The 21,288-nt window shown below is 39.4% G+C and overlaps 1 protein-coding gene across 1 annotated transcript in view; it reads right to left on the bottom strand.

Annotated features, from left to right (window-relative positions):
• PPIL4 (peptidylprolyl isomerase like 4) overlaps positions 1 to 20,908 on the bottom strand; it is a 40,904-nt gene extending 19,996 nt beyond the window's left edge. Inside the window, exons 1-9 of the mRNA XM_019967570.2 lie at positions 20,765 to 20,908; positions 13,918 to 13,985; positions 13,768 to 13,832; positions 13,363 to 13,480; positions 12,575 to 12,717; positions 8,725 to 8,821; positions 7,840 to 7,956; positions 2,150 to 2,274; positions 607 to 673 (exon numbers count right to left, since the gene is read on the bottom strand). Coding sequence (XP_019823129.2) covers positions 607 to 673; positions 2,150 to 2,274; positions 7,840 to 7,956; positions 8,725 to 8,821; positions 12,575 to 12,717; positions 13,363 to 13,480; positions 13,768 to 13,832; positions 13,918 to 13,985; positions 20,765 to 20,834 — 870 coding nt within the window. The 5' untranslated portion in view covers positions 20,835 to 20,908. The remainder of the gene's footprint in view (positions 1 to 606; positions 674 to 2,149; positions 2,275 to 7,839; positions 7,957 to 8,724; positions 8,822 to 12,574; positions 12,718 to 13,362; positions 13,481 to 13,767; positions 13,833 to 13,917; positions 13,986 to 20,764) is intronic.
• Positions 20,909 to 21,288: the final 380 nt, after the last annotated feature.

Here is a 21,288-nt window from a genome sequence, read left to right on the forward strand (position 1 = left end):
AAGGAGGATAGTGCCTGTCTCAGAGTTATGAGACCTAAATGAGAGCATAACACTTGCTTAAAGAAAATTACTTGAGTAATAAAAGCTATCGTTCCTATTATAGATCTCGAAAGTACTATCTAATCCAAATCTCAAATTTTATTTATAAGGAAAATAATGCCTAGAAAAAAGAATTCTAAATAAACTGCCAAATATCAAAAAACAGTTGGTCAATGACAGAGTTCAAATTAATATCTAGATCATAATAACACTCAAACTAGTTTTCTTTCTACTACTCAATTATTATATCTACCTAAATATCACTTAAAACTTATTTATAGAATGTGAAGGACTTTACCTAAAACTTTAAAAAAGTTTTAGATACATTCACACAGGTTGATATTGAACCCAAAATAAGTAAAAGTACATATACTAACATTAACAGATATTAAACTTACTCTCTATTCAAATATAATTAAAGTTATTTTTCTTAGTTGCTAAAGAAAAAGCAAACTAATTTCCTAATCTTACAGACCAGAAAAAGTTCTCTACATTTTCGCACTTTTTAACACCATAGAACAACAACAACAAAAAATACAAATTTAAGATAGCTATACTATGACTTACTTTTTCAAATTCAATAAAAGCATAACACAGGGATTCTCCAGTCTTCCAATCCCGGATAACTTCACAACTTGAAAGTAAGTATGGAAAAAGAAAGAGAGAGCATTCACTCTTACTTCTCAAAAGTAAAAAACAAAATAAGCCAATTATTAAAAGGCAAAGTTAAATTCACAGAATTATATTCCTTCAAATATCTTAAATAATAATTATTTTCTAAAATAATTGACCTGTCTAGTAACTAAGTTTTCTAGATTCTACTATGTATGCCCTATACAGGCCTATAATCCTAAATTCCTAAAACACTGGAGAACAAGATAAAAATATTTAATTTTTCTTTAGCAAAGGGAAATTACTGCTAAAAATTCTTTTAAATCATAATTTATTTTTAGTCAAATACAAATGAATTATAGATTATCTAATGTCACTACAGAAAAATGCACACACATTTATATATATATGCATGTTATTAGTAAACTTATGATTTGTTTTTTTTTTTAATTTTAATATAAACAAGGCTCAAATTTAATCCCATAAGTACAACTATTACATAGAACCAATCCATCTTAATAACCAAGTGAAAAGCCAGTAAGGTGGAATTTAACGCAATTGGTTTAACCCTTTTTGCTCATATATCTTAAGCCTCGTTTTAAAAACATGATATGAAACAGGGATATAAAACATTGTGAGAGGAAAAAAAAATTGTGAAAGGAAAAGCAATCACATTACAGCACATGGTTCAGCTGTTGCAATATGTTAAGTCCACATTAAAATGTAAATATTGAACAAAGACTTAACCAAAGTTATGACATAACCAAAGTAGCAGGCAGGGAGAATGAACAGGGTAGGATAGAAACAGAGGTTAATTCTCATATTCCTTAGCAGGAAATCAGTATATAACATCCAATATAAAAATAAGATGTAACAGCATAAGAATTTTTTATAAAGATGATTACCATCAGTGAGTGGAAAAATAAAGTCAGGTAGTCTTGTAGAGAAAAATTTTTCTTTCAATAGGAATAATAAAGAATGGCTTCACAGAAGAAAAAACATGAAATAAAAAGAAATTCTAAACATACTTTTAATCAATTATAAAATACTTCCCTTTCTCAAAGAAATACTAGCTTCAAAACTTTTGCATTAATAACACAGGCAAAATTAACCAAAAGAAAAATTTTAGAAAATTTAGATTAAAATTAATTTTGGAATAAGTTGCTGGAAATTCTAGGGAGAATTTAAATGAGATAAACATTTAAAATATTAAAGAAGGTTTTTGAAAATACTATAGAACTACACTTACACTGTTTTATTCACTTCCTGTTTTAGAGTTGAAATGTATGTGTTCTAAGAAAATCACTCAATTTATAACACACACACACACATATCTACACATACGCATACACACGTGTTTTCTTCCCTACTATCCAACATATTCATATGTAAAACTCACTAGTATAAATTTCATCTATAGTTCAGACTCATCAAAAATGTCATTAGAAAACCACCAATACCTAGTTTCTCTAAATCTTTCACTAATTCTAAAAACTACCTTCTTATTGGCCCAAATCTTGAGAATATTATCTCCAGATCTTCATCTGTGGTCACTGGATTCAATTTACAAACAAATAGCACATTTTCTGGAGGTTTAATATCTGCATCAGGTAGGTCTCCCACCTAAATGATAAATAAACAAGAATATAAATCAACTCCTTTATTTCATTTCCATCATAAATACCATGAAGTTAGCCCACATTGCTGATTCCCTAAAATATCTAAATTTACATTATTAACTGTGGGCTCTGGGAAAGAGATCTAAACATATTTCAAAATTCAAAACTCCACTCTTCCTGGCAGTAACAGTAACAAGCATGGTATTCACACAAAGTGAAATTTACCAAGTCTACTGGCTTTAGAGTCCCAGTTTTATGTCTATTTTTTCTTTTTTCAAGTACTTGATCTATTTTTTAAAGAATTTACAAAAAGTGTATCTAAATTAAGTAGCATGAAAATAAAAAGACCCCATGGTGCCAACCAGCCTAAGAACTACCAGTAAAATGTTCCCTGATTCCATTATCCTTCTCTCACCACAAATGAGCCTTCGGTTTTTCTTCTTGGTCATTCTCTTACAGATTTAGTTTCACCACACAGGTATATATCCCTAACATATATTTAGTTTTGCTTGTTTTTAAACTTTTGAAATACTGTTATATTGAATCTAGCCTTTTACGTAAGTAATGCTCAATTCTTTTCCACATTATTGTGCAGTATGGAACACCAATTCCTGGATACAGTTTTGAGCTTTTTGACCTCACATATCATCTTCTATTTCAGGCAAACCAAAGTTAACTTCATAGTCAACTACCACAATGAACCAAGCAAACCGCATTCTACTGAAGAACTCGAGAGGGTGACAGTGAGATAAAACCATGATTTAATGATGGTGTTATTTTCATTGTGAGAAAACTGTATTTACCATGAGCCTTTAGATGGGGAAACAATATTCCTTCATACATATATTAAAAAATTCTCAGAGATGATTTCAGGCAAGATTATCATGTGAAGTGTCTCCTCGTGAATAAACACATTTTTAAAAAGGTGGGGGCGGGGAGGACTTCCTTCATGGTCCAGTAGCTAAGACTGTGCTCCCAACACAGTGGGTAAACGTTTGACCCTCGTCAAGGAAGACACTTGCCGTGTTCAGTTCAGTTCAGTTACTCAGTCGTGTCTGACTCTTAATGACCCCATGGACTACAGCACGCCAGGCTTCCCTGTCCTTCACCAACTCCTAGAGCTTGCTCAAACTCAAGTTCATTGAGCTGGTGATGCCAGCCAACCAACTCATCCTCTGTCAACCCCTTCTCCTCTTGCCTCCAATTTTTCCCAGCATCAGGGTCTTTTCCAATGAGTCAGTTCTTCACATAAGGTGGCCAAACTATTGCAGCTTCAATAACAGTCCTTCCAATTCAGGACTGATTTCCTTTAGGACTGACTGGTTTGATCTCCTTGCAACCCAAGGGATTTTCAAGAGTCTTCTCCAACACCACAGTTCAAAAGCATCAATTCTTCGGCACTCAGCTTTCTTTATAGTCTAGCTCTCACATCTGTACATGACTACTGGAAAAACCATAGCTTTGACTAGATAAACTTAGTTGGCAAAGTAATGTCTCTGCTTTTTTAATACACTATCTAGGTTTGTCACAGATTTTCTTCCAAGGAACAAGCATCTTTTAATTTCATGGCTACAGTCACCAACTACAGTGATTTTAGAGCCCAAGAAAATAAAGTCTCTCACTGTTTCCATTGTTTCTCCATCTATTTGCCATGAAGTGATGGGACCAGATGCCATAATCTTAATTTTTTGAACGTTGAGTTTTAAGCCAGCTTTTTCACTCTCCTCTTTCACTTTCATCAAGAGCCTCTTCAGTTCTTCTTCGCTTTCTGCCATAATGGTGGTGTCATCTGCATATCTGAGGTTATTGATATTTCTCCCAGCAATCATTGATTGCAGCTTGTGTTTCATCCAGTCCGGCATTTCACATGACATACTCTAAATATAAGTTAAATAAGCAAGGTGACAACAGACAGCCTTGATGAACTCCTTTCCCAATTTGGAACCAGTCTGTTGTTCCATGTCCAGTTCTAACTGTTGTTTCCTGACCTGCATACAGATTTTTCAGGAGGCAGGTCAGATGGTCTCGTATTCCTATCTCTTGAAGAATTTTCCACAGTTTGTTGTGATCCACATAGTCAAAGGCTTTAGCATAGTCAATGAACCAGATGTTTTTCTGGAACTCTCTTGCTTTTTCAATGATCCAACTGATGTTGGCAATTTGATCTCTGGTTTCTCTGCCTTTTCTAAATCCAGCGTGATCTGGAAGTTCTCAGTTCACATGCTGCTGAAGCCTAGCTTAGAGAATTTTGAGCATTACTCTGCTAGCGTGTGAAATGAGTGCAATTATGTGGTAGTTTGAATATTCTTGGCATTGCCTTTCTTTGGGATTGGAATGAAAACTGATCTTTTCCAGTCCAGGTGCCACTGCTGAGTTTTCCAAATTTGCTGGCATATTTAGTGTAGCACTTTCACAGCATCATCTTTTAGGATTTGAAATAGCTCAACTGGAATTCCATCACCTCCACTAGCTTTGTTTGTAGTGATGCTTTCTAAGGCCCACTTGACTTTGCATTCTAGGATGTCTGGCTCTAGGTGAGTGATCACACCATCATGGTTAAATGGGTCATGAAAATCTTTTTTGTACAGTTCTTCTGTGTATTCTTGTCACCTCTTCTTAATATCTTCTGCTTCTGTCAGGTCCATGCTATTTCTGTCCTTTCTTGTGCCCATCTTTGCATGAAATGTTCCCTTGGTATCTCTATTTTCTAGAAGAGATCTCTAGTCTTTCACATTCTATTGTTTTCCTCTATCTCTTTGCATGGATCATTGAGGAAGGCTTTCTTATTTCTCCTTGCTATTCTTTGGAACTCTGCTTTCAAATAGATATATCTTTCCTTTTCACTTTGCCTTTCATTTCTCTTTTCTCAGTTATTTGTAAGGCCTCCTCAGACAATTTAAGTCTGAATTTGGCAATAAGGAGTTTATGATCTGAGCCACAGTCAGTTCCCCCTCTTGTTTTTGCTGACTCTATAGAGTTTCTCCATCTTTGGCTGCAAAGAAACAAACAAACTGATTCAGTATTGACCATCTAGTGATGTCCATGTGTAGAGCTGTCTCCTGTGTTGTTAGAAGAGGGTGTCTGCTATGACTAGTGCGTTCTCTTGTCAAAACTCTGTTAGCCTTTGATGTGCTTCATATTTTACTCCAAGGTCAAACTTGCCTGTTACTCCAGGTATCTCCTGACCTCCTACTTTTGCATTCCAGTCCCTTATGATGACAAGGACATCTTTTTTTGATGTTAGTTGTAGAAAGTCTTGTAGGTCTTCATAGAACCATTCAACTTCAGCTTCTTCGGCATTAGTGGTTGGGGCATAGACTTGCATTACTGTAAAAATGGTTTGCCTTGGAAACAAGAGATCATTCTGTCATTTTTGAGATTACACCCAAGTACTACATTTCGGACTCTTGTTGAATATGATGGCTACTCTATTTCTTCTAAGAAATTCTTGCTCACAGTAGTAGATACAATACTCACCTAAACTGAATTCACCCATTCCCGTCCATTTTAGTTCACTAATTTCTAAAATATCAATGTTCATTCTTGCCATCCTGTTTGACCACTTTCAATTTACCTTGATTCATACACCTAACATTCCAAATTCCTAAGCAATATTGTTCTTTACAGCATCTGACTTGACTTCCTATCACCAGTCACATCCACAACTCGGCATTGTTTTTGCTTTGGCTCAGCCTCTTCATTCTAGAGCTATTTTTCTGCTCTTCTCCAGAAGCATACTGGGTACCTACTGACCTCAGGAGTTCATCTTTCAGTGTCATATCTTTTTTCCTTTTCATACTGTTCATGGGATTCTCAAGGTAAGAATACTTAAGTGGTTTGCCATTCCCTTCTCCATTGGATCATGGTTTGTCAGAACTCTCCACCACGACCTGTCCATTTTGGCTGGCCCTACATGGCATGGCTCATAGTTTCACTTGCCATGTGGTGTGGCCAAAAAAAAAAAAGAAAAAAAGGATGAACCTGAGTAAAAGGTACATAGAAGTTCTCTGCATTATTTTTTTTTTTTTTCTGTAAATTTGAAATTCTCTGAAAATAACAAGTTTATGGAATATGTTAAACCCTTTTATTCTGGCATAAACTTTCTATTATTTGTTGTTCAAACTCTAATGATAATCTAATGTTCTTTCCCTTGTAAATCACTTACTTTTGCTGCCAGGTGTTCAAAAGATTTTTCTTTTAAGTCCATAATTTTCTTAGAGTTTGTCTCCGTGTTGACTGTTCTGGGTCAGAATTCTCAGGTAACACAGTATGTTCATTAAACTGTGCATTTTTAACTTTTTTAATTCAGTAAAGTTTTCTTGAATTATAGTCTTTAATATTTGTTCCTTCAGACTAGTGATGCTAATACAGATTTTAAAACAGATAAGGAATCTGAAAAGCACTACTACATAAAATGATGTTAGTAATAAAAACGTAATTATTAGCTATCCATTTCAAAATTGATGATCTACTACATGAAAGGTGTATCTATTCCACAAAAATAAGAAACGGGAAAAAAAGCCTAGTAGGTGAAATAATCATGTACTGAATAACTGTTCCCAAATGATTTCACATTGCTAGTAAAAGAGAAAAGGAGTACATTTTAGAGTGTTCAATTTCTGCCCAGGTTTATTTTATCCTATAATTACTATTTTATTATTTAATCTCAATACTAGAGATATACAAAGCATTATTCTTTATAATACTTAAAATTCAGTCCAAGAAACTTTAAAACTGAGATAAGTACTCAGATCAGTTCAGTCGCTCAGTCGTGTCCGACTCTTTGCGACCCCATGAGTCGCAGCACGCCAGGCCTCCCTGTCCATCACCAACTCCCGGAGTTCACTCAGACTCACGTCCATCGAGTCAGTGATGCCATCCAGCCATCTCATCCTCTGTCGTCCCCTTTTCCTCCTGCCCCCAGTCCCTCCCAGCATCAGAGTCTTTTCCAATGAGTCAACTCTTCGCATGAGGTAGCCAAAGTACTGGAGTTTCAGCTTTAGCATCATTCTTTCCAAAGAAATCCCAGGGCTGATCTCCTTCAGAATGGACTGGTTGGATCTCCTTGCAGTCCAAGGGACTCTCAAGAGTCTTCTCCAACACCACAGTTCAAAACCATCAATTCTTTGGCGCTCAGCTTTCTTCACAGTCCAACTCTCACATCTATACATGACTACTGGAAAAATCATAGCCTTGACTAGATGGACCTTTGTTGGCAAAGTAATGTCTCTGCTTTTCAATATGCTATCTAGGTTGGTCATAACTTTCCTTCCAAGGAGTAAGTGTCTTTTAATTTCATGGCTGATAAGTATAAGCAACTGAAATCCAATTAATATAAACTAGATACCCATTTCCCATGTGTTTAAAATGCATTTGACACTACACTGACAGTAGAACCAAATTGTTTCCTTTCATATGTGTTATGATGTCCTATCAAATTTAACCCAGAAAAGAACTCTGAGCTAAATTTCTAATATTTTAATACTATCAAAAAATCAGGAATAAACTCACAATGAGTATGTATTGAACACCCTGCTGAATAACTATTTGAACAAAGTAATTACTTTACCATTTCTAGTAGAATAGCTTGAGTTTTGGCCTCTTTTTCAGCCTTTATTTCTTCTACTTCTTCAGCTGATCTCCCTTTGAAATCATCAATTTCTTCATCTGCTCCAATTCGACCACTCTGTAAGGCAGAAGTTACTCATATATATATATATATATATATATATATATATAAATCTAAGAAACATGAGACATTATGCTTTATTCTTAGTTCCATCAACTTTGTTAAAAGATTTGTTTCACAAATGTGAAACAAACATATAAATCTCTGAAAACTGATTTAAGCTAATTCATTAATATGGGCTAAACTAGGCTTCTAATTTTTTTTAAATCAAAATAAACATTTATATAAGAACTATCTGGTACCCAAGTAAATGCTCAACACAGAAGATAAATGATCTTAGAAATTAAGGATTAAACCCTAACTATAGAGATAAATTTAGCTTTGAGGAAGTCTCATTAAGCAGAAATTTACACCTTAAAATATCTGAGGGGAAGTCTCCACTATGCCACAGAAATTTCTGCATTCCAGCCTGGCTCAAAAGTGTCCCCAGTTGAAAAGTTCCCTCACAAGCTGACAATGTAATTTAGTCTTAAAGCTATACTCCTATCTAGAGTTAAGAGGTAAGAAAACTATTTCCCCAAGGTATTTGTATCCAGAGCCAAGACTGTTCTGGTGGAACAGAAACTAAATAAAGAATATTAGGGAAAAGATAGGTAGAAAAATGAGTGTCTCTATGGAAGAGAAAAAGAACTGCAAACTTTGCTTAGTATTACTGATCAAGCAAGATAATCATTCTGGAGAAATAAGTTTTAAAAAGGTAAAAAGCAAAATCCGTGCAAAACGTTAATACGTATGTACATTCAATCATAAGAAGACTCGACTCACATCTAGTTGTTCCCTTGTAGGTTCTGGTGATCGATCAGGAATTAATAAATCAGGAGGATCATCAAATGGATCATCTAAAATCACTGTATGATTTATCCTTACAAAATAAATCCAAGTCAAATGTTACATTCATATTATTTCAGAATCCATGCTTCACTTTTTATAAGAATTATAACAAATATCTTAAGTATCCCTAATGCCAAAAAAAAAAAATCCACAAGCTCTTAAATTTTATTGTACAAGGGTATTACTAGGATATACTTTGACAGTTAGTGTCATTGCTTTTGATTGCTTGATATTATATATTAATTCTCTGCATTATGCTAAGATATAACATGAATAGCTATATCTTAGTAATCTTGTCATCTCTCTCAATAATCTGAATTTCTTTAAAAACCTAAAGAATTAGTAATTCCTCCCAACATAAGCAATTATAATCAGTAGGGTAATGGTCTTCTCTATTATAAAGATTCTTCAGATCAGATCAGATCAGTCGCTCAGTCGTGTCCAACTCTTTGTGACCCCATGAATCGCAGCACGCCAGGCCTCCCTGTCCATCACCAGCTCCTGGAGTTCACTCAGACTCACGTCCATAGAGTCAATGATGCCATCCAGCCATCTCATCCTCTGTCATCCCCTTCTCCTCTTGCCCCCAGTCCCTCCCAGCATCAGAGTCTTTTCCAATGAGTCAACTCTTCGCATGAGGTAGCCAAAGTACTGGAGTTTCAGCTTTAGCATCATTCCTTCCAAAGAAATCCCAGGGCTGATCTCCTTCAGAATGGACTGATTGGATCTCCTTGCAGTCCAAGGGACTCTCAAGAGTCTTCTCCAACACCACAGTTCAAAAGCATCAATTCTTCAGCGCTCAGCCTTCTTCACAGTCCAACTCTCACATCCATACATGACCATAGGAAAAACCATAGCCTTGACTAGATGGACCTTTGTTGGCAAAGTAATGTCTCTGCTTTTCAATATGCTATCTAGGTTGGTCATAACTTTCCTTCCAAGGAGTAAGCGTCTTTTAATTTCATGGCTGCAGTCACCATCTGCAGTGATTTTGGAGCCCCCCAAAATAAAGTCTGACACTGTTTCCCCATCTATTTCCCATGAAGTGATGGGACCAGATGCCATGATCTTCGTTTTCTGAATGTTGAGCTTTAAGCCAACTTTTTCACTCTCTTCTTTCACCTTCATCAAGAGGCTTTTTAGTTCCTCTTCACTTTCTGCCATAAGGGTGGTGTCATCTGCATATCTGAGATTATTGATATTTCTTCCGGCAATCTTGATTCCAGCTTGTGTTTCTTCCAGTCCAGCGTTTCTCATGATGTACTCTGCATAGAAGTTAAATAAGCAGGGTGACAATATACAGCCTTGACGGACTCCTTTTCCTATTTGGAACCAGTCTGTTGTTCCATGTCCAGTTCTAACTGTTGCTTCCTGACCTGCATACAGATTTCTCAAGATGCAGATCAGGTGGTCTGGTATTCCCATCTCTTTCAGAATTTTCCACAGTTTATTCTGATCCACACAGTTAAAGGCTTTGGCATAGTCAATAAAGCAAAAATAGATGTTTTTCTGGAACTCTCTTGCTTTTTCCATGATCCAGTGGATGTTGGCAATTTGATCTCTGGTTCCTCTGCCTTTTCTAAAACCAGCTTGAACATCAGGAAGTTCACGGTTCACATATTGCTGAAGCCTGGCTTGGAGAATTTTGAGCATTACTCCACTAGCGTGCGAGATGAGTGCAATTGTGTGGTAGTTTGAGCATTCTTTGGCATTGCCTTTCTTTGGGATTGGAATGCAAACTGACCTTTTCCAGTCCTGTGGCCACTGCTGAGTTTTCCACATTTGCTGGCATATTGAGTGCAGCACTTTCACAGCATCATCTTTCAGGATTTGGAATAGCTCCACTGGAATTCCATCACCTCCACTAGCTTTGTTCGTAGTGATGCTTTCTAAGGCCCACTTGACTTCACATTCCAGGATGTCTGGCTCTAGGTCAGTGATCACACCATCGTGATTATCTGGGTCGTGAAGATCTTTTTTGTACAGTTCTTCTGTGTATTCTTGCCATCTCTTCTTAATATCTTCTGCTTCTGTTAGGTCCATACCATTTCTGTCCTTTATCGAGCCCATCTTTGCATGAAATATTCCTTTGGTATCTCTGATTTTCTTGAAGAGATCCCTAGTCTTTCCCATTCTGTTGTTCTCCTCCATTTCTTTGCATTGATCACTGAAGAAGGCTTTCTTATCTCTTCTTGCTATTCTTTGGAACTCTGCATTCAGATGTTTATATCTTTCCTTTTCTCCTTTGCTTTTCCCTTCTCTTCTTTTCATAGCTATTTGTAAGGCCTCCCCAGACAGCCATTTTGCCTTTTTGCATTTCTTTTCCATGGGGATGGTCTTGATCCCTGTCTCCTGTACAATGTCACGAACCTCATTCCATAGTTCATCAGGCACTCTTATCTATCAGATCTAGGCCCTTAAATCTATTTCTCACTTCCACTGTATAATCATAAGGGATTTGATTTAGGTCATACCTGAATGGTCTAGTGGTTTTCCCTACTTTCTTCAATTTAAGTCTGAATTTGGCAATAAGGAGTTCATGGTCTGAGCCACAGTCAGCTCCTATTAGCCTTTGCCCTGCTTCAATCTGTACTCCGAGGCCAAATTTGCCTGTTATTCCAGGTATATCTTGACTTACTACTTTTGCATTCCAGTCCCCTATAATGAAAAGGACATCTTTTTTGGGTGTTAGTTCTAAAAGATCTTGTAGGTCTTCATAGAACCGTTCAACTTCAGCTTCTTCAGCGTTACTGGTTGGGGCAGACTTGGATTATTGTGATATTGAATGGTTTGCCTTGGAAACGAACAGAGATCATTCTGTCCTTTTTGAGATTGCATCCCAGTACTGCATTTTGGACTCTTTTGTTGACCATGATGGCTACTCCATTTCTTCTGAGGGATTCCTGCCCACAGTAGCAGATATAATGGTCATCTGAGTTAAATTCACCCATTCCAGTCCATTTCAGTTCGCTGATTCCTAGAATGTTGACATTCACTCTTGCCATCTCTTGTTTGACCACTTTCAATTTGCCTTGATTTATGGACCTGGCATTCCAGGTTCCTATGAAATATTGCTCTTTACAGCATCGGACCTTGCTTCTATCACCAGTCACATCCACAGCTGGGTATTGTTTTTGCTTTGGCTCCATCCCTTCATTCTTTCTGGAGTTATTTCTCCACTGATCTCCAGTAGCGTACTGGGCACCTACTGACCTGGGGAGTTCCTCTTTCAGTATCCTATCATTTTGCCTTTTCATACTGTTCATGGGGTTCTCAAGGCAAGAATACTGAAGTGGTTTGCCATTCCCTTTTCCAGTGGACCACATTCTGTCAGATCTCTCCATCATGACCCGCCCATCTTGGTTGCCCCCCGGGCATGGCTTAGTTTCATTGAGTTAGACAAGGCTGTGGTCCTCGTGTGATTAGATTGACTAGTTTTCTGTGAGTATGGTTTCAATGTGTCTGCCCTCTGATGCCCTCTTGCAACACCTACCATCTTACTTGGGTTTCTCTTACCTTGGGCGTGGGGTATCTCTTCACGGCTGCTCCAGCAAAGCACAGCCAATGCTTCTTACCTTGGATGAGGGGTATCTCCTCACTGCCACCCTTCCTGACCTTCAACGTGGGATAGCTCCTCTAGGCCCTCCTGTGCCCACGCAGTCTCCAATTAATTCACATTTTAGAATTATCCAAAAACCAGTCCTATGTATGCCATCCCCATTATCTGGCAAACATCACATATTAAAACACTGTAGTACATTCTAATAATAAATAGTAACCATACCTGATATCTTGATATGGTACAAAGTCCTTATCAACAAAGGTCTCGTTAATTTTCTTAATTATGTCCATGCCTTCTGTCACCTCACCAAACACTGTATGAACACCATCAAGGTAATCCAGATTCTCTCCTGTTGTAATAAGAAACTATATAAAAAAGACATTTAATAAATACAAATATATACGTGTGTGTGTGTATATATATATATAAATCAAACTACTGTTAGTTACAAGAGACTCTACATTAACTGCATTTAGTACTTGTTACTGGTATTTCTCACCCACCTGTTACTACTACTAAACGAAAGGCACAAAGTTTATACATAAAATATCAATAAATACACAGATGCTTAATTGTTTAAAATACTTGAACAAACCAAATCTCAAGTTTTTTCACATGTAAACTCTGAGGAAAAAAAGCATCTACTCCAATGGGAATGTTGTGACAGTGAATGAAACGTACTCAACATGACCTGTTTTGAAAGAAGGAATAAATACTGCAAGGACAGGCCTTTCTGTCTCTGAACAGTGATGATCTATGAATTGTGGGATTATAGGTAATGTTATTTTCTTCTTTGTACTTTCCTGTATTTTCTAAATTTCTCCCAAAGGATATGCCTTACATTCAAAAGAACAAAATAATAAGGATCTTTTTTAACACAGGAGAAAACAGTGTCATTTTTTAATTCTAACAAATATCTTTGGTTGAAATTCTTTCCTTACTAGATAGTTCAAAAAGATAATTTCGTGGGTGCCTTCCAGCAAAACTCATCTCCTCATGCACTTCCTAACCTGAGATCCATGCTGATCACTGCCATTGTTCACCATGGACACAGTGCCCTTCTTCTTGTGCTTAATTCTTGGCACTTTTTCAGCCTCGAAGAAGCTTGCTTGATCACCATACAGTTGACTAAAAATACATATAATAAGGTTATAAAATATAAGTACACTCAACATGAAATACAGACATACTAAGATTATATATATAGGGCACTAGAGTTAGCATATAAGGTTACCATTTCTTTATAGAAATGGTACCAGTATTCAAAAATACTCCTTTTTTTTGCTATAGACATTTATGGAACTTGGAAAAAATCTATATTTGAACCATATTTTAAAATGCAGATTAAAATATACTACTTAACATTTTTAAGAAGAATTTCTATTTTTTATCCATTTGAAAATAAAGAAACTTACCCAAAAACTGATTCTCCTCCACGTCCAGTCCCTGTAGGATCACCAGTCTGTATGATAAAATCCCTCTGTAATATATAGGAGACTTCATTAATTCAGAGTTTGTTAGATGGTTCCAGTAACAAAGAACATGACTAATATCTACCAACTCACCTGGACATTGTGAATAAGGCAATAATTGTAATATTTTATTTTGCACAACTTCAGGAAATTCAAGCAAGCTGAAAAAAAGTAAATACTAAATTTACCACAGCAGTTCACAAACACATTTTCAATCAAGTAAAGGCACAGTTAGTATAATTTAATTTCTAAGCCACCATATAAAAACCTCCCCAAATGGTCAAATGTCCAAAGCCATTTAAAAAATATAAGTAAGCTTCCCTCATAGCTTAGTCGGTAAAGAATCTGCCTGCAATGCAGGAGACTGGGGTTTGACTCCTGGGTCAGGAAGATCCCCTGGCAAAGGAAATGGCAACCCATTCCCCTATTCTTGCCTGGAGAATCCCATGGACAGAGGAGGTTGGCAGACTACAGTCCATGAGATCGCAAGAGTCAGACACCACTTAGCAACTAAACCACCACCAAGCCTAGAAAAATGCAATATATTTTAAGTTATCTTTTATTCTCTTTTTCTTTGGATTTTTTGGGCATCTGAGCTATACAGGAAATTAAAACTTATCTGGGATAAGCAATCATCTATTTTTTTTCTATTTTGTAATTTATTTTTAATTGAAGGATAATTGCTTTACAATATTATGTTGGTTTCTGCCATATATCAGCATGAATCAGCCATAGGTGTACATATATCCCCTCCCTCTTGAAACTCCCTCCCACCTCCCTTCCCAACCCACCCCTCTAGGTTGTCACAGAGCACCAGTTTGAGCTCTCTGAGTCATCAGCAATCATCTATTGATGAATTGATTTTGTTAAGAGAAAAAAAAAATTAAAGAGGACACTGTGACGGGAAAGGATCTAGCAGAGCATCTGAAAATGGGTGCAGCGTATTTACACTAGAGAAAACAAAGTATCCAGGATCAACTGTTTCACAATGATTCAACAGCCCTTCCCGAAGATCCATACACTCACCATGTACCTCTGGAGAAGGGAATTGTTACCCTACGCCAGGGGATCTTCCAAACCCTGGATTGAATCCAGGTCTCCTGTACTGCAAGTATATTCTTTACCGTCGGAGCCACCAGGGAAGCCCCAAGAATACTGGAGGGGGTAGCCATTCCCTTCACAAATATCCATACACTAAACATGTACCACCTTTTTAAAATAAATTCACTCATTTATCCAATAAACCCTGAGTATCCTCTAGGCATTTGGCACTCTGTTAGGTCAAATGCCAGTAAATCTCTGCTGTTAACAAGTTCGTAGCCTCGGTGTAGAGAAACATTCTAGCAAGTTCTCAAGGCACTAAGCTAGAAAACAGACAGACAGAAAGATACATGAAGGATCCCTACCCCTCAAGGAGCTTATACTAAATGAGGGTCCTTACACCTGAACTCAGTTATAATACTGAGCATACCTGATAATACCATTGGTGCACTTAAATAGTACAATTTTGTTAATAAATATGCCACAAGAGTTGAAAAGAGAGACTGTTTCTGGCTGGGGAAAAGAGAAGACCTCTTGGAGGCTGAAACTGAACATTAAAAAAACTGGACTGGCAGAGAGTAGAGAGGGGCCATTTCAAGGTGGGAAGACATTGTGAAACGGCCTACCGTCCTCCAGAGGATCTTCCAGACCCAGAAATTGAACCTGTGTCTCTTGAGTATCATGCATTTCGGGCAGATTCTTTACCACTACGCCACCTGGGAAGCCCCATTTAAGAGCTATATCAACCAACACAATACATGGTCTTTGTTTGAATCCCATTTCAAATGATGAAATATTCTTTTAAATGTTTATGAGACAACAGATAAACATGAATGTTACTAAGGAATTACTGGGGCTCCCCTGGTGGCTCAGTGGTAAAGAATCTTCCTGCAAATGTAGAAGACACAGGTTCAATCTTTGGATTGGGAGGATATCCTGGAGAAGGAAATGGCAACCCACTTCGTGCCTGGTAAATCCCATGGACAGAGGAGCCTGGCAGGCTTACAACCCATTGGGTCACAAAAGAGTCAGACAGGACTGAGCAACTAAACAACAAAGAGAAATTATTGCTTATTTCTCTAGACGTGACCATGGCTTGTGGTTATCTTTTTTAAAAAATATCTTTTGTTGTTCAGTCACTTAGTCGTGTTCAACTTTGAGACCCCATGGACTGCAGCATGCCAGGCTTCCCTATCCTTCACCATCTCCCAGAACTTGCTCAAACTCATGTCCATTGAGTTAGTGATGCCATCCAACCATCTCATCCTCTGTCATTCCCTTCTCCTCCTGCCTTCAATCTTTTCTAGCATCAGGGTCGGCTCTTCACATCAGCTGGCCAAAGTACTGGAGCTTCAGCTTCAGCATCAGTCCTTCCAATGAGTATACAGAGTTGATTTCCTTTAGGATGGACTGGTTGGATCTCCTTGTAGTCCAAGGGACTCTCAAGAGTCTTTTCCAACACTACAGTTCAAAAGCATCAATTCTTCATGGCTCAGCATTCCTTATGGTCCAACTCTCACATCCATACGTGACTGCTGGAAAAACCATAGCTTTGACTATACAGACCTTTGTCAACAAAGTAATGTCTCTGCTTTTTAATATGATGCCTAGGTTTGTCATAGCTTTTCTTCCAAGGAGCAAGCACCTTTTAATTAATTACAGATTAAATAAATGTCATGTGTTAGTGACTCAGTCATGTCCGACTCTTTGCCACCCCGTGGATTGTAGCCTGCCAGGTTCCTCTGTCCATGGAATTTCTCCACGCAAGAATACTGGAGTGGGTTGCCATTTCCTTCTCCAGGGGCTCTTCCCAACCCAGGGATCGAACCCAGGTCTCCAGCATTGCAGGTGGATTCTTTACCATCTGAGCCACCAGGGAAGCCCTTTAATGTCATGTAAAGGAATTCCCTGTCAGTGCAGTGGTTAGGACTCAGCACTTTCACTGCCACGGCCTGAGGTTCAACCCTTGGTCAGAGAAGTAAGATCCCACAGGCTGCATGGCGCAGCCAAAAACAAACAAAAAATTCAGCAGATGTGGCAATATAAATGAAACACACATTAACAACTGTTAAATGAAGCTGATGATCAACACCGGAGAGTTCATTTACATGATTCTACTTTTGTATATGCTTAAAGTTTTATATAATAAAAAGTTTTTATAAAAAGGAAAAGGGAGAGAAGAAGTGAGGAAAAAAGAAAAATAAGTCTGAATATATTTATTACAGATTGATAAGTAGTTACACATATAAGTAGATATCCAATCACAACTACATACACATTACAAATATATACAAAGAGCATGGATTTATGTTTTAAGTGTTCCAAGCTATCATTCCAGAAACACTGCAAAATCACACACAAAAAACATTCTGTTAATTCGGTGGGATAATCCTACCTCCCTTTCATTTCTCATAATTCTAGGGGAAAAGGCCCATTCCTTGCCAAATGCTGCTCCACATGGAACGTGTCAAACTCAAAAACAAAACCGAAAGGTGAAAAATACAATTCTCTATAAGACTCTGTGAAGCCCTGGATGCTGTCATCCTTAAAGCTTACCCCAGTGAAAGTGAAAGTCAGTCCTTTCCGACTCTGGGACCCCCATGGACTATACATGCCCATGGAATTTTCCAGCCCAGAATACTGGAGTGGGTTGTCTTTCCTTTCTCCAGGGAATCTTCCCAAACCAGGGATCAAACCCAGGTCTGCCGCATTGCAGGCAGATTCTTTACCAGCTGAGCCACAAGAGAAGCCCAAGAATACTGGAGTGGGTAGCCTATCCCTTCTCCAGCAGATCTTCCCAACCTAGGAATTGAATCAGTCTCCTGCACTGCAGGCGGATTCTTTACCAACTGAGCTATGAGGGAAGCTCAAAGCTTACACCAATAACATAAGGCAATCCATTATTTTCTTTAAGGTAGTTTCAGTTGAGTTTCTATCACTTGAACAAACAGTCAATATGTGAACCATGAACTTCCTGATGTTCAAGCTGGTTTTAGAAAAGGCAGAGGAACCAGAGATCAAATTGCCAACATCTGCTGGATCATGGAAAAAGCAAGAGAGTTCCAGAAAAACATCTATTTCTGCTTTACTGACTATGCCAAAGCCTTTGACTGTGTGGATCACAATAAACTGTGGAAAATTCTTCAAGAGATGGGAATACCAGACCACCTGATCTGCCTCTTGAGAAATCTGTATGCAGGTCAGGAAGCAACAGTTAGAACTGGACATGGAACAACAGACTGGTTCCAAATAGGAAAAGGAGTACATCAAGGCTGTATACTGTCACCCTGTTTATTTTACTTCTATGCAGAGTACATCATGAGAAACGCTGGTCTGGAAGAAGCACAAGCTGGAATCAAGATTGCCGGAAGAAATATCAATAACCTCAGATATGCAGATGACACCACCCTTATGGCAGAAAGTGAAGAGGAACTAAAAAGGCTCTTGATGAAGGTGAAAGTGGAGAGTGAAAAAGTTGGCTTAAAGCTCAACATTCAGAAAACGAAGATCATGGCATCTGGTCCCATCACTTCATGGGAAATAGATGGGGAAACAGTGGAAACAGTGTCAGACTTTATTTTGGGGGGCTCCAAAATCACTGCAGATGGTGACTGCAGCCATGAAATTAAAAGACACTTACTCCTTGGAAGGAAAGTTATGACCAACCTAGATAGCATATTCAAAAGCAGAGACATTACTTTGCCAACAAAGGTTCGTCTAGTCAAGGCTATGATTTTTCTTGTGGTCATGTATGGATGTGAGAGTTGGACTGTGAAGAAGGCTGAGCGCTGAAGAATTGATGCTTTTGAACTGTGGTGTTGGAGAAGACTCTTGAGAGTCCCTTGGACTGCAAGGAGATCCAACCGGTCCATTCTGAAGGAGATCAGCCCTGGCATTTCTTTGGAAGGAATGATGCTAAAGCTGAAACTCCAGTACTTTGGCCACCTCATGCGAAGAGTTGACTCATTGGAAAAGACTCTGATGCTGGGAGGGACTGGGGGCAGGAGGAGAAGGGGACAACAGAGGATGAGATGGCTGGATGGCATCACTGACTCGATGGATGTGAGTCTGAGTGAACTCCAGGAGTTGGTGATGGACAGGGAGGCCTGGCGTGCTGCAACTCATGGGGTCGCAAAGAGTCGGACACGACTTAGCGACTGATTTGATCTAATCTGATCTGAACAAACAGTCTGAATACAACACATATTATCCATCACTTCGGTGTGTGCACCTTCAAAGTGTCAGGCACTGCACTAGGTGCTCAAGATACAGAGATAATCAAGGAATAGTCCCTGCTCTCTTAAAGTTTACATCTTGAGAGGAGACCAAGACTTGAAAATAATCCCAGGCTAACAGGAAAATGTATAACAAAATACGTACTATGTGATTTATAAAAGACCTGAGGCAGAGCAAAAGAAACCAATCTTAACTCGGCTCAGGGACACAGGGAGCTTCACAGAACAGATCATGCTTGACCTGAGAACTGATTAATAAACAGGAAGTTTGCCAAAAGGACAACAGTGGGGAGAAATGTGGGGCACAGGCATCAGTATAAGAAAGGAATAGATGTATGTTGAGAGTTGCTGGGGTGGGGGTGATAACTCAGTGCGGAAAAAAGCGCAGCACCTCAGCAGGCACTCATGGTACCATATTGTATAGTTTGTTTCATCTTCTTTGACAAACTGCATTCCTTGGGGGCAGGACCCTGATTGTAACTAAACTCTCCTGTTTAGTTACAGTTTCTCCAGTTTCTCCCCACTCTGAAACATTCTCCATATTGTTGCCTATTATCCTAAAACAAGTTTGTTACGCCTCTCTCAATCCTGCTTTCAAACCCTTCAAAGACTGTGGTTTTCAGTAGGGCACACAAGGCTATTCAGGACCAAACCTAACCTACAAAACGTGTATGACCAGACTCACGGTCTGCCATTACACTGTCAAGCCACGCCGATCTACTTGCCGTTTCCAGAAAATTCCAAGCAAACAAGAACACCCTCACTCCCATTTTTAAAAGAGCGAGTTCAAGTGCTCTGCATTCTTCTTTAGCTCTGCTTCTCCCCACCCCCAGCCAGGAAGAATTACTCCCTCCTCTGGTTTCCAAGGCAACTTACACATTCTTCCACTACATCGCTTAAGAAATGAAATGGTTTGCGGCGCCTATTTCCCCCAATGGAAAATTAGACCTTTGAGGGCAAGACGCCCATCCCACGGCTTGGCACAAAGTCTCGCGTAGTGGGCGATCAACGAGTGTTTGCTAAGACTGGGTGCACACCTCCGGACAGCCAAGTCTCGCGTAGTGGGCGATCAACGAGTGTTTGCTAAGACTGGGTGCACACCTCCGGACAGCCCTCCCTCTACCTAGGAGGGATGCCCACACTCACTGCTCCAAGCCCTTCGTCCCTGCTTTCATCAAGACTTACTGATTACACACCAAGGAATACTCGCTATGTTCCTGACTAGTAAGCCACAAAAGCTAAGGGCACTGAATATGCAGCCTGCACACACACACACACACACACACACACACACACACACACACACAGCACACACACACACACACACACACACACACACACACACACACACACACACACACACACACACACACACACACACACACACACACACACACACACACACACACACACACACACACACACACACACGGATTTAATAACTACAAGCACCTGCCACCCGACTGGCCAGCACCAGAGGCGGAGAAAGGTTGCTCCTCAGAAACAAACTTTTCAACCAGGGCCCGCTGATAAACTGCGCGGTCGCGGGTACCATCAGCCCAGAAGCTCCAGCCAGTCCACGCCGGGGACTGGGAAGAAAAGGAAAAGCGCGGGGGAAAAAAAGAGCGCGGCCCGCCGAGAGGTGAGCAGGGCCGGGGCCTCACCGCGCGGCCGCTCCTCTGTGTACAGGTCGATGACGACGTCGCCCAAAGTGGTCTCCAGCAGAACCGCCATGGCGCCCGCTCCTCCTCGCAACAAGCCCCGGGGGTGACAGGCGCAGCCCTACGTCATCTACGCCACGCGTCACCCTCAACGCGACGCCTTTTTACGTCATCCCTCCGGCGACACCGCCCCCTCTGGGAGGCTCCTTGGGAGGGTCTGGTCCGTGGCAAGCCAAACCCTCTGTGGGTTCCCGGCCTTTTCGCGGCCCTTTTGAAAAATCTTCCAAAGGCCCTGGGGACTGGGCCGGAAGGCTGTCACTCAAAGTGCCTTCTGTGAAGGGTTTGTGCTCCATTTTGTGTCCATCTCAAAAATGACGCGGACCTTTCTTTAATGCGCCGTAGGCCCTCTGTTTCGTCGTTCGAAGGCCACTGTGGGGCGCCACTTTCCCCCGCCGGGTTGGGACAACTACGCCGAGTTCCCTAGTCGGTCTCTTATCGCCCCGAATCAGAAATTTTAGCCCTTAAAG

The sequence above is a fragment of the Bos indicus genome, chromosome 9, assembly GCF_029378745.1.
Source record: "Bos indicus isolate NIAB-ARS_2022 breed Sahiwal x Tharparkar chromosome 9, NIAB-ARS_B.indTharparkar_mat_pri_1.0, whole genome shotgun sequence".
Classification (NCBI taxonomy): Eukaryota; Metazoa; Chordata; class Mammalia; order Artiodactyla; family Bovidae; genus Bos; species Bos indicus.